Here is a 14,448-nt window from a genome sequence, read left to right as displayed (position 1 = left end):
ATGCACCTACCGTAAAATGAAAGCATATCTTGTATCCATTAACAATCTTCCCAAAGTGTTTTGCCCTGGGTCGCACCTTGATCCACTTGATATCAGGTCTCTGTTTTAATTTAATGAGCATGATGTCACAGGCACAGTTGTGATGCAGGCCTTCCTTGTAGTTATATCCCTTGATGCCCTCTCCAGTCTTGACAAAACATTGCCGACAAGCCAGTCGGAAGTGGAACTCATCCTTCAGTGGCCAATCAACTTCAACAGCTTGCTGAGCTGAAGCAGTCTCGGCATCCTTACCTTGAAAACAGACATAGAGATTATTATACGAGCTTGTGTGCCGTACTGATTTTACGAAACAGTGTCAGGATTTTTGTATTGCCCGAGCGAGAGTTGCGTAAAATCAGTATGACTCACACATGAGTGTAATAATTTCTTTATTATCCATATTATTATTGTTGTTTTCTTTATGAATAACAAGACCCAACTCAAAATGTTTCAGCCACAACTAGGAGATGACGAAATGACGTCATATTTCAAATGCAGTCTGAGCTAGGACTGGAGAAATAACGTCGTTATGATGTAGCTTCCCAAAATTACATCATTACACTTGTTATTACATGGTTATTTAGAACCATATGGATAATAACACTTGTTATTACACATGTACTTCGTATGATTATTATTAACTCAGTTATGTTGAACCATATGGATAATTACACTTGTTATTACATGTGTGCTTTGTATGATTATTATTAACTCGGTTATGTTGAACCATATGGATAATAACACTTGTTATTACACGTGTGCTTTGTATGATTATTATTAACTCAGTTATGTTGAACCATATGGATAATTACACTTGTTATTACATGTGTGCTTTGTATGATTATTATTAACTCGGTTATGTTGAACCATATGGATAATAACACTTGTTATTACACGTGTGCTTTGTATGATTATTATTAACTCAGTTATGTTGAACCATATGGATAATTACACTTGTTATTACATGTGTGCTTTGTATGATTATTATTAACTCGGTTATGTTGAACCATATGGATAATAACACTTGTTATTACACGTGTGCTTTGTATGATTATTATTAACTCAGTTATGTTGAACCATATGGATAATAACACTTGTTATTACACGTGTGCTTTGTATGATTATTATTAACTCAGTTATGTTGAACCATATGGATAATAACACTTGTTATTACACGTGTGCTTTGTATGATTATTATTAACTCAGTTATGTGAACCATATGGATAATAACACTTGTTATTACACGTGTGCTTTGTATGATTATTATTAACTCAGTTATGTTGAACCATATGGATAATAACACTTGTTATTACACGTGTGCTTTGTATGATTATTATTAACTCAGTTATGTTGAACCATATGGATAATAACACTTGTTATTACACGTGTGCTTTGTATGATTATTATTAACTCAGTTATGTTGAACCATATGGATAATAACACTTGTTATTACACGTGTGCTTTGTATGATTATTATTAACTCAGTTATGTTGAACCATATGGATAATAACACTTGTTATTACACGTGTGCTTTGTATGATTATTATTAACTCAGTTATGTTGAACCATATGGATAATAACACTTGTTATTACACGTGTGCTTTGTATGATTATTATTAACTCAGTTATGTTGAACCATATGGATAATAACACTTGTTATTACACGTGTGCTTTGTATGATTATTATTAACTCAGTTATGTTGAACCATATGGATAATAACACTTGTTATTACACGTGTGCTTTGTATGATTATTATTAACTCAGTTATGTTGAACCATATGGATAATAACACTTGTTATTACACGTGTGCTTTGTATGATTATTATTAACTCAGTTATGTTGAACCATATGGATAATAACACTTGTTATTACACGTGTGCTTTGTATGATTATTATTAACTCAGTTATGTTGAACCATATGGATAATAACACTTGTTATTACACGTGTGCTTTGTATGATTATTATTAACTCAGTTATGTTGAACCATATGGATAATAACACTTGTTATTACACGTGTGCTTTGTATGATTATTATTAACTCAGTTATGTTGAACCATATGGATAATAACACTTGTTATTACACGTGTGCTTTGTATGATTATTATTAACTCAGTTATGTTGAACCATATGGATAATAACACTTGTTATTACACGTGTGCTTTGTATGATTATTATTAACTCAGTTATGTTGAACCATATGGATAATAACACTTGTTATTACACGTGTGCTTTGTATGATTATTATTAACTCAGTTATGTTGAACCATATGGATAATAACACTTGTTATTACACGTGTGCTTTGTATGATTATTATTAACTCAGTTATGTTGAACCATATGGATAATAACACTTGTTATTACACGTGTGCTTTGTATGATTATTATTAACTCAGTTATGTTGAACCATATGGATAATAACACTTGTTATTACACGTGTGCTTTGTATGATTATTATTAACTCAGTTATGTTGAACCATATGGATAATAAACTGTATTAGGTAACCACAGATGGAATTAGAATGACTTTATTTGCCACTGCTGTAATCAGCCAGATGGAAAAGAAACAAATATTTTTAATGACAATCCTAAATTATTACTGGGGGTCTATTTATTTATTATTTATTTCAACTTATTTTCGTGCTTATATCCAATTAAGGTTCAAGCATGCTACCCAGGGCACACACCTCAGCTATCTGGGCTGTCTGTCCAGGACAGTGGGAAAGTTGTTAATTGTTAGTGGTTATTTACCGGGGATCTAAAGTAAAGACACCAGTTTAATAAAGTAGACACCCAAGTTTGCTACAATAAATACACAAGTTTGCTAAAGTAAATACACAAGTTTGCTAAAGTAAATAAAGTTTTAGAAAATACCTGCCGATGCTTGTTCAAAACCATTTGTCTCCTTCACGGATTTTCTTTCAGCCTCCTAAACAAGAGAAACAGATTGACAAATGTTCACAACATTAATATGATAAAAAAAAAAACAAGAGGCCTACTCCAGCTCCATTATTTAATTAGCTATTAGTAAATGAATTTAAACATCATTCTCTATTTGTTTGTAAAGTCTTCTCCAGAAAATAACTGTAGCGTACCATGTTTTAAAACTTTAGGTGAAATTTTTCAAAGAGTAACATGTCCACATGCAGCATGCAACGGGATAAAACAAAAATGTATGTAATTTCCTTAAGCAGGTAATTATTATCTTTATTTTTAAAATATAAAAATGGCATTGAGATCAGAACAGAGGTTTAACCAGTCAAAATGAGTAAAATAAACTACCGTAATTAATAACACTTACATTATTAGTGGCAATAAGTTGACATAATTATGAGGTAGATGGTGATGTCATTAATAGGTGGCAACCAGCAATATTTCACCACCTATATCACAAATATTCACTGGGTATGGAATTACAAAGAATTTACGCTCCTTGACTGAATGTTTATATTTTTATAATCTAATCTGCGTCGTGTCGATAACATTGTTATAAGCATTTAAAAGCTGGTCGATAATGTCTAATGTTTTCAAGTCAAATTGTGTCATTCTTAAAGTGACAGATGCTGGTTTTTAAACACTACAGCATATTTTTCACTATAAGAGCGGTTTTGATGATTAAAGTCAGACATTATTGTTTGGATTAAGTGTTTCCTATACCACAAAATGCATTTATCATATTTTAAGAAATATACGTACATGTGCCTTTAAGAAGTAGCGGTTTTGGAGATGAGCTCTGGTTTACTTTATAAGGGTATTTCCCCATTTCAAATTCCCACTCGTTTCACTGTACTGTAACTTTATCTAAATGACTTATAGGTTTGTAGATATAACCAAACATAAGAGTTCTTTTTCTCACGGGTTGATACAAGAATCTGTAACTTTAAGCTTCAGTATCAATCTGATTAGGTCACATTTGTAGCAGTGGACTGCAACAGCCAGCTACAATTTAATTTTCACCCGTTATTTCTATTTTTAATGACATCATTGCATGGCTGTAGAAGCCAGCATGTGAGGGTTGGGGGCTGTGCTTACCCACATTCAAGTGAGGCCCAAAATATTTATTTTGTTTTACTATACATTTTTTAAAGGGACATTCCTGAGTGCTGCAATTTTTAAGATGTTATTGACTTACAGAGACCTTTTAACAATTGTAATTACATATCAAATATATTTTTCTGCATAAAATATTAGTGGCTGTATATTAAATGTGTTTCTGATCATTCTAATATTTGTACTAAGTTAAATGTCATTTTATTTCCTAAAATATGTTTTTTCGTACGTACGAAAATATTTGAAGACAAAATCCAGTTTGAGCTTCTTACAAATATTAAGATGACCAGAAACACATTGAATATACAGACACTGATATTCTAAACAAGAAAATATATTTAATATGTAAGTTTAATCGTAGAAATATTTTATTAGTCGAAAACATCTTACAATGCAGCAAACTCCAATCTAATTAAAATTAGCTCCACTATTACATGTGGATCTAACAGAAGCCAGTTGGAGCTCATGTCCACCAATCAAAACCTTACTTGCAAAATCATGCCAGTGATTTGAAAATAATTTGAAAATATTCCGAATTATTCTGAGGGTATACGATATGTTTTCATGTGAATTACGAATGCCTTATTTAGACCAGTAGAACTATTTTAATCAGATTGCTAACAACACTGCGTAGTGTCCAATGTCCAGGTAACATTTCGTCTGTAAATAATAATTTAAATATTGACCAATCACACTTCGCCTTTTGTAACGTTATTTGGGAGCATACAAATTCTAAAAATATCAGGTAAGTCTATTTTAGTGGCCGCAGTACAGCGAACCATACCAATACGTACAGGATGGGTTATCAGTCTTCAATTTTACATTAAAAATTATTTATTTATTTATAAAAAAAACAACTAAATCAGTCTTCAGTTTTACATTACAAATTATTAATTTTATAAAATAAAACATGTTTTACGGCATTCGTAATTCACACGAAACATGTCGTATACCCTCAGGATAATTTGGAATGTTTTCAATTTATTTTTAAATCACTGGCATGATTCTGCAAGTAAGGTTTTGATTGGTGGACATGAGCTCCAACTGGCTTCTGTTAGATCCACATGTAATAGTGGAGCTATTATTGCAGCAAACTCAGGAATGTCCCTTTAAAGGTGTGTCTGTGCCACTTTAATATTGGTTCCCTAGCTACCCTCTCCACCCATTTTACATATCATTCCTAGCACACTGTACTGGTAGATATTACTATTCATTAATTACGTTACAAAGCATTTCTTATTTCCAGCAGGTCATATTGTTACTTAGCAGGCCATATTTCTTCTGGCCAATAGCAAGTCATATTGTTTCTTAGCAGGCCATATTTCTTCTGGCCAATAGCAGGTCATATTGTTACTTAGCAGGCCATATTTCTTCTGGCCAATAGCAGGTCATATTGTTACTTAGCAAGCCATATTTCTTCTGGCCAATAGCAGGTCATATTGTTTCTTAGCAGACCATATTTCTTCTGGCCAATAGCAGGTCATATTGTTACTTAGCAGGCCATATTTCTTCTGGCCAATAGCAGGTCATATTGTTTCTTAACAAGCCATATTTCTTCTGGCCAATAGCAGGTCATATTTTTTTCCCTGTTTTGAGCCCTGAATGATAATATAAAATATTAGTATTTTTGGAAATTATATTTTTGTTCAAGAAAGCCACTGTACCAAATCAAAGCTTCGTTTTTTTGGGTGGCACAGCACTAATAAACATTTATAAAATATACCAGTAATGTCTCACTTCTAATCCAAGAGGGCAGACATTTTGAATTTCTGTATTCAGATGCAAGCTGTCTTTGTCATTATCAGCAGCAGCATCTCTATCATTTGACTTGGTTACCATCTGGGGATGACCCTTCATCCTGACTTTCTGCAGCATCAAGGCGAACTTTTCCTCATCCTCCAAATCACTGGAATCAGAGTCCGAAGAAGAAGATGTCTGCTCGGTCGTTTTTTTTGTTGATTCCCTCAGATGCAATTTGTCTTTGTCTTTATCAGCAGCAGCATCTCTATCATTTGACTTGGTTACCATCTGGGGATGACCCTTCATTCTCACTTTTTGCAGGGGCAAGGCAAACTTCTCGTCCTCCCCCGAATCACTGGAATCAGAGTCCGAAGAAGAAGATGTCTGCTCGGTCAGGTTTTTTGTTGATTCCCTCAGATGCAAGTTGTCTTTGTCTTTATCAGCAGCAGCATCTCTATCATTTGACTTGGTTACCACCTGGCGATGACCCTTCCTTCTCACTTTTTGCAGTGGCAAGGCAAACTTCTTGTCTTCCCCCAAATCACTGGAATAAGAGTCCAAGGTCGTTTTTCTTGTTGACTGCCTGTGACATCGCACCTGTCTCTTACTTTGACCTTGTTGCCGAAATACTGCAGGAAAAGAATGTTTGTTCAATGACAAACTAGCACACTGATGGTGTTAAAGGTCCTATGTCAAAGTTGTAACAACAATATTTTGTTATTATCACATAATTTATTTCTAATAAATAACTACAAATTAATGAATCCCATGCATATAATCTTTTCATAATTAACTAAAAACATAATCATTTCTAAACCTCTTTACTGCAAGAGGGGTTTTCCGAATAATTTGTGGCTATATATAGCATGATCACCATCTTTGTTTATTTTTCAGTTGTCTGCAAAGAATTATGGAAAAAACTTAGTGTGATAAATGTGTACACATAAAACAGTGACGACACTAGTTAATGCATGTCAAGATTGCACCTAAAATATATTGTTTTTTACTAGTAAATGGAATTATTTGGTTTTAATTTTTTAAAGACATATATAGCTGAAAGTATACACTTTATGTTTCAAAGCAAATATTAATAAAGATTTTTGGTGGAAACCGCCATTATTACAACATTTAAACAGATGCCAATGGTAACAGTTAAAACACATGAGAAGTATTTATCATATCAAGTAGATGTCTGTTTACTTTTAGTCCTCCCCACAGGGAATGCCTTTTTTCATACCATGGAATTTATTTGAAGTTCTTTATTTCCAAGTAGATTCTTTTCGAAATTGCACACAAAAATATAGTGTTGTTTTGGAGCGTTGGTAAAACATGGGTTTTTTGTGTTTTTTGGGGGTTTTTTAGGGTTTTTTGTGGGGAAGGGGGGTCATATTTTTTTTAGTTTTTGTATATTTGAATATATTATATTACATCGCATCGCATCACATTATAAATTTTAATAAAGACTGTCAATATCCCAGTAAAAATATTTGAGAAAACACATAACGTACCCCAAAGTAGTGCATTCATTTCTTTTTCTTAAATGAGTGCTGTTCTGAATAAGAAAGTCACCACTGTAACATGGGTCATCTGTACGTAAAACATACTGTTACACACCTAATGGCCATTGTTTAAAATATGTCGTGAAACAAAATATTGCTTTCATTTCAGAAAGCATTTAGTAAATCATGATACACTAAATTGTAAACTGAAAGAATTGTTGCATCTGATGAGATGTGGCAGACAAAGCTCAATGCTAGAACATAACACAGTCTAGGCAATGACAACAGAAAATTGCTACCAAAAAAATGGACAGAATACCAGGACAATTTTTGTATATGTATATCATAGGCACTTTCTCATTCAGGACAATAAATGCCATACAGAAATGAATGCTTGTATGCAATCGGAGTCAAATCGTTTATGTTTGTATTGTCATGTGATCATCGAGATAGAGATAAAAGAATACTGTATCATTTATATAATATGTGGCCATGGTCCCTTAGTCTGTGTCTCATTCCATTCATGGGCAGGGCGTAGCCCAATGGTACAACACTCACTTGATGTGTGATCGATCCCCGTCGGTGGGCCCATTGGGCTATTTCTCGTTCTGGCCAGTGCACCATGACTGGTATATCAAAGGCCATGGTATGTACTACCTTGTTTGTGGGATGGTGCATATAAAAGATCCCTTGCTGCTAATCGAAAAAAGAGTAGCCCATGAAGTGACAACAGCGGGTTTCCTCTCTCATTATCTGTGTGGTCCTTAACCATATGTTTGACGCCATATAACCGTAAATAAAATATCCTTTGCTACCAATTAATTGAATAAAGTAGTCCACAACGTGGCGGTATCGGGTTTTCTCGCTCATTATGGGGAGTACGTCATTGAAACAGTCCTTTCCGTGTATACTAACTGAACACATGGAAGTATATATTTAAATATTTTATACAAAAGCATAGGCATCGGAAAATGGCAGCAACTGGGGCTGGGGGTGGGGGGAGGGCACCTATTAAATACAAGTTCATATTTGACATTTTAAAAATCCAATGACGTTATATGGCAATTTAAAGTGAGCGTTTGGTACGTATATGAGTGTGTTGAGGGGGTCTCATGTGGGTTGAAACTCTGCATATACTACATTGTATATTTAGCCATAAACGCTAACATTGTCGCCTATGGGAAATGATTTGGTGTAGTCCAACCTATATTGGTTAAAAATTGTTCGTAACCAAACCTATTTTGTATGAAACGTACCGATCTTCAAAGCTTGAGATGACGTGTATTACAAATTGTAAGATTTGGGCTACACATGCAACTCTTCTTTATGAATTTGGATCTATAGAAGCCTGGGGAAAAGGACTTATTTCCCCAAGTTATCAAACAACGCCTTAGAGATCAATACAAAACATGTTAGCCAGGTTATTTACATCATCACGTCTATCATTTTATTGTCACTATAAACAAGATTATACTTTTGAAAAGTATATTTATATACTGAAGTTTCGTAGTCCATTTCGTGCAAAATGTAAATTATTCTGTTTCAGCCAAAGACTGATTACAGCTGTGACAAATAGAGTCATTAACTGATTGACTGATTTATTTATTTATTTATTTATTTATTATCCCGAAAATGACTATGGAGCCCAAAACAAAACATACATGATAAACTAATAGCATTAAAAATATTTTTATAGGTATTAAAAAAATTAAGTAAAGAGGGAATGCTTTCTTAACTATTCGTGTTTCTTAACTATTCACTGTTTTATTAAACAACGCACCAAACACCTTTTAATTACGGTTATATTGCCATCGGACATATGGCTAAGAATAACAAAAAGTTTGTTTTGTTTAACGACACCACTAGAGCACATTGGTTTATTAATCATCGGCTATTGGATGTCAAACATATGGTAATTTTGACAGTCATAGACAAGAAACTCGCTACAGTGTTCCATATGCACCATCCTACAGACAGGATAGCACATACCACAGCCTTTGATATACCAGTCGTGGCGCACTGGCTGTGACGAAAAATAGCCCAATGGGTCCACTGACCGACTGCGCATCAAGTGAACACTTTACCACTGGTCTACCAAAGTAAAGTAAAGTTTGTTTTATGTAACGACGCCACTAGAGCACACTGATTTTTTATCTTATCATCGGCTATTGGACGTCAAACATATAGTCATTCTGACACTGTTTTTTAGAGGAAACCCGCTGTCGCCACATAGACTACTCTTTTATGACAGGCAGCACGGGATCTTTTATTTGCACTTCCCACAAGCAGGATAGCACAAACCATGGCCTTTGTTGAACCAGTTATGGATCACTAGTCAGTGCAAGTGGTTTACACCTACCCACTCAGGGTTTGGAGTTGGTATCTGGAGTAAAAATCCCATGCCTCGACTGGGATCTGAACCCAGTACCTACCAACCTCTAGACCAATGGCCTAACCACGATGCCGGTTCACTGGTCTACCAAGAACCACAAAGACCAAGAGAGGATTCCCGCTGCCACCACTCGGTGGGATACTCCTACCAAAAAAGCAAGGGTTCTTTTATATTCACTTACTCATAGATAAGACAGTACATACCATGGTCTTTCATATACTAGTCGTGGGGTATTGGCTGGGACGGGAGTTTTGAAATGTACTTATTTTTAAAGTTTGTTTTTGTTTTTGTTTTTTTAAATAATGAGAAGAGATGCGGGGAAACGTCCCATACTGAATCATAAGACTAATAATGATTTGAAAAATAAAGCGGGTCGGTTATGACAACACAGAGATCAGAAATGATCAAAGGTACTTTGATGTTCAACAGTTCATATATGATTTGACTATTTTATTCTTGAGAGAGAGGGTAATGTTTCTTAAACATATGGACACTTCGCCAAATAATCACCCAATGTTTTCCTGGGGGCCAAAACAAATTAAATGAAAAAAAGAAAGAAACTGTACTGTACTGTACTGTACTGTACTGTACTGTAATATAATGTAATATAATGTAATGTGTGATATATCATAAACTGAACCCCCCCCCCAAAAAAAACCCCTACCAATATGTTTGTTAAAACATAATCGTCGTCGTCGTAATTGTAGTAGTGGTCGTCGTCGTAGTAGTAGTAGTGGTAGTAGCAGTAGTAGTAGCGGTAGTAGCAGCAGTAGTAGTAGTAGCAGCAGCAGTAGAAGTGGTTGCAGAAGTGGTAGTAGCATCATTAACAGCACCAGCAAAAGTAGTAAATGTATAACTGGAATATCTTTTGTTTCATCTGAAAACGTACATAAATCGTATTCATAAACTATTTTTAAAAACACACAAAAAAACTACAACAACAAAAAAACCAATGTGCATTAGCTATCTGATTCCGTTGTGTTCCGGTCCGCATTTTACCGACACCATGTTGTTTTGTTATTTCAAAACCACTTTTACTTTTCTTCTTACATCAAACCAAACTGAAATAATTTACAAAGTGATGGGATGGAATATACCGAAGACAAGATGCATAAAATGTATCATGATGGCATAATATGCTTTAATCTTTAGAATACTGCAGGTGAAATATATTATCTGATTTCAAGTAAGTTGATACTAATTCTTATTTCTCGCCATTAGTGACTGATGAACAATGGCCATAATAAATACTGGACATTTGGCCACAAATGCACACAAGTAAACCCAACTTTATTGGTTTTTGTTTTGTTTAATTTAAACAACATTAGCCTAACTGTTCTAAAATACTTTTAACATTAGAAAAACATATGAAAACAATACTCGTTGTTTCACATAACATGGACATTATGTTACGTATTTATAAATCTTTTGAGTGAAAATATGTGATCAACAGTTATAAATTTAGACCCATTCTACATGGGTTTTGTCAAAAATGTGTCTAGTAGTCTAAAATAAACATCTCCAACTTGACTTACTTACTGTTAAAAAATATATTAAACAAACACTACAAAGACCTCAAATAGTTTTACCTTTCTATTTCTTAGGCATTTTCAGCTCGTTAAGGACCGCTTCTCTGTTAAAACAACAAAACCAAACCAATAAAACAAATGAAAAAGAATTCCCACCAATAAAAAATAAAAAATGTTTACAATGCAATACAATTACAGGAATTTGATGTCAATGTAAAAATAAAAGCTGAAAATTATACCATGCTCAAATATGAGTGATTTTGTTCAGCATTTCAGATCAAATTCAGTTTAATTTATTGCAATTTTTCTATGCAACAACAAAAAAAACAAAAAGAGCTCATATCAGATAAAAAGCTAAAAAATTATATCTTTACAATTAGAATAAACTAGGAAAATATTCAAAATATGCAGGGACAAATCCAGAAAACATTTTTAAAATTTAAGCTGCCATATATCTCGAGGCATTGCAAAAAATAAGTCTAGAATTATTGTTTTTTTATAACTCTGTCACACTTGAGCTGTAACAGTACATGATAAAGCTATACACAAAATGTCAGCTCATTATCTGAAGGCATTGTGAAAAGACAGACAGGCGGAGATGAAACCTATCGTCCCCTCCAGTTGGACCCATAGGGGACTAATACAAGACTACTAGGTGTCAAACATATAGCAGTTGCAGGCTTATAGAAACCGGGAAGGGGAGGGGCATGTGCCCCCCACTTGTGAGACTTTCTTTTTTTTCCAAATATGTTTTTTTATCACATTGTTTGCCATTTTAACCAAAATCTGATATAGAGTTTGTACCCGATCCGTTAGTGCTCCCCCTCCCCTCCACTCCCAAAGTCAGGCCCGAGTTGTGCTAAAAGGGATCTACACAGAAGGCTTGCATCAGGTTGCATCACATTAATTCATTTTACATAGCTGATAATGATAACATTTTTAACAAGAATTCTGAGAGACACTGCTAAATCAATACATGTCCCCCTACTTGGCCCAATAGATTTTTGTATCTCTTAAGTTCAACTCTTTTTAAAAAAAAAGGGTAAATATGTGACAGATCTATAACTGTACATGATAAAAATAAGCAAAAAAATCACATCAATATTTTTATGTATTGCAAAAAACAATTTGAAAAATTATATGTGGGACAGACTGCTGAAAGATAGACAGACAAATGAACAGACAAACAGATGGAGACAAAACCTACTATAGTTTCCTCTGGTTAAACTAATAAAACTGACTTAAACAATGTACTGACACAGTACACATAAATGGAATTTATTGCAAATAAATGAATTTATGTTGAACTATTATAACTCCTGTCCTGTATTCATATGTGGACATTACAGTTTGTGACTACCAATTTTACACCAGATGATCACACTCAAACTTCCAATTAATAATAAACAGATTAACCAATCAGAAGACTTTCGAGCGGGTCACAGGTAAATAAACAAAAACTTTGCTTTATATCACGAGATATGGTCTCATTCATTTACCTGTGTTAGATATTTATTCACTAGGATGTGTTTCTTTTGTTTTTGACAGTTGGTCCTATAGGAACAGTCGATTCCTTAACACGGCAGAATTTCTATATGCGTTGACCGTAGCTATGTAGGTCAAACTACAACGACCTTTGAACTGGTGGCTGTGGGCATTGCACAATGGCAATGGCAGGAAATACAGTCTCGGTGGTTGTTTTAGGACACTTTATTTATTTGTTGGTTGTGTTATTTTGCCGACAGTGAGACCAAAGAAAATAATTTACGTCTTGACAAAGACCAGTTCAGGGTGTGTTTTAGAGCGCAGGGTGGTTTATCGGTCAACACGCTGGTAGTTACAGAGTTCGGATCCCAGTCGAGGCATGGGATTTTTTAATCCAGATACCGACTCCAGACCCTGAGTGAGTGCTCCGCAAGGCTCAATGGGTAGGTGTAAACTACTTGCACCGACCAGTGATCCATAACTGGTTCAACAAAAGCATGGTTTGTGCTATCCTGCCTGTGGGAAGTGCAAATAAAAGATCCCTTGCTGCCTATCGTAAAAGACTAGCCTATGTGGCGACAGCAGGTTTTCTCTAAAAAACAGTGTCAGAATGACCATATGTTTGACGTCCAATAGCGGATGATAAGATAAAAAAATCAATGTTCTCTAGTGGCGTCGTTATATGAAACAAACTTTACTTTAGACTTTCGTATGCGACAAGACCTGTTGACTTTTTTTCCTGTTTCCACAGGTTATGTTTATGCAGATTAGGTAAACGACTTGACACATGCAGGTGCAAGGGGTTTTGTTGGATGTGATTTTTATGTACATACTTATGTGTAGCTACAATTGCATTCAGAGTATACTAATAGTTTTCATGCACTACTACACATTTGCATTTGTTTCAATACAGGTACAGTACACAATGTTTTGCTGGAATACATATTTCTATTTTCTAACAACCTTTTGGAGTTTACTTATCAGACATTTAGTATAATGTTAATAATAGCATGGCTTCCTACCTAAAATTATTTGTGGTGGATTTAGTATTTTACACACATTTTGCAGCTCCTTATTACTTGTCAAGGCGACTTTCAGTATAATGAGTTAACATCCTTGTTGGTATGTAGTTTGAGGTGGATTCAATATAAGGCATCTATTTTATGGCTTTTTAGTATTACTTACCAAGTCGGCATTCAGTATAATGCTCTAACATGGCTTGTGTAGGTCAGTACAGAAAGTGGTCTGCATGTATTCAGTATAATACACCTATTTTGCAGCTTCTTAGTATTACTTACCAAGTCGGCATTCAGTATAATGCTCTAACATGGCTTGTGTAGGTCAGTACAGAAAGTGGTCAGCATGTATTCAGTATAATACACCTATTTTGCAGCTTCTTAGTATTACTTACCAAGTCGGCATTCAGTATAATGCTCCAACATGGCTTGTGTAGGTCAGTACAGAAAGTGTTCTGCATGTATTCAGTATAATACACCTATTTTTCCACAGATAATTTTTATGCAGATTAGGGGAAATGATCTTATAAAGATGTAACACCAAAACAATTGGCTAATGACATTGATTTTGCAGAGGAGTTCAGCACTAGGAGTGTAGGCACTTTAATTATAATTGGACAGTTGTTGTGGAGGGCACAACATAAGACACCAATGGGTTATAACAGTCAGGTGGTTGAGACAAATGTATTACTACATGAT

General features: G+C 34.5%; 1 protein-coding gene across 1 annotated transcript in view; it reads right to left on the bottom strand.

Annotated features, from left to right (window-relative positions):
- LOC121379626 overlaps positions 1 to 14,175 on the bottom strand; it is a 107,430-nt gene extending 93,255 nt beyond the window's left edge. Inside the window, exons 1-4 of the mRNA XM_041508274.1 lie at positions 14,145 to 14,175; positions 5,826 to 6,457; positions 2,913 to 2,967; positions 11 to 291 (exon numbers count right to left, since the gene is read on the bottom strand). Of these exons, the coding sequence (XP_041364208.1) occupies positions 11 to 291; positions 2,913 to 2,967; positions 5,826 to 6,457; positions 14,145 to 14,175 (999 nt within the window). The remainder of the gene's footprint in view (positions 1 to 10; positions 292 to 2,912; positions 2,968 to 5,825; positions 6,458 to 14,144) is intronic.
- Between the last annotated feature and the right edge of the window lie 273 nt (positions 14,176 to 14,448).

This window comes from Gigantopelta aegis, chromosome 8, assembly GCF_016097555.1.
Source record: "Gigantopelta aegis isolate Gae_Host chromosome 8, Gae_host_genome, whole genome shotgun sequence".
Classification (NCBI taxonomy): Eukaryota; Metazoa; Mollusca; class Gastropoda; order Neomphalida; family Peltospiridae; genus Gigantopelta; species Gigantopelta aegis.
This window is presented reverse-complemented; position numbering and strand designations above follow the sequence as displayed.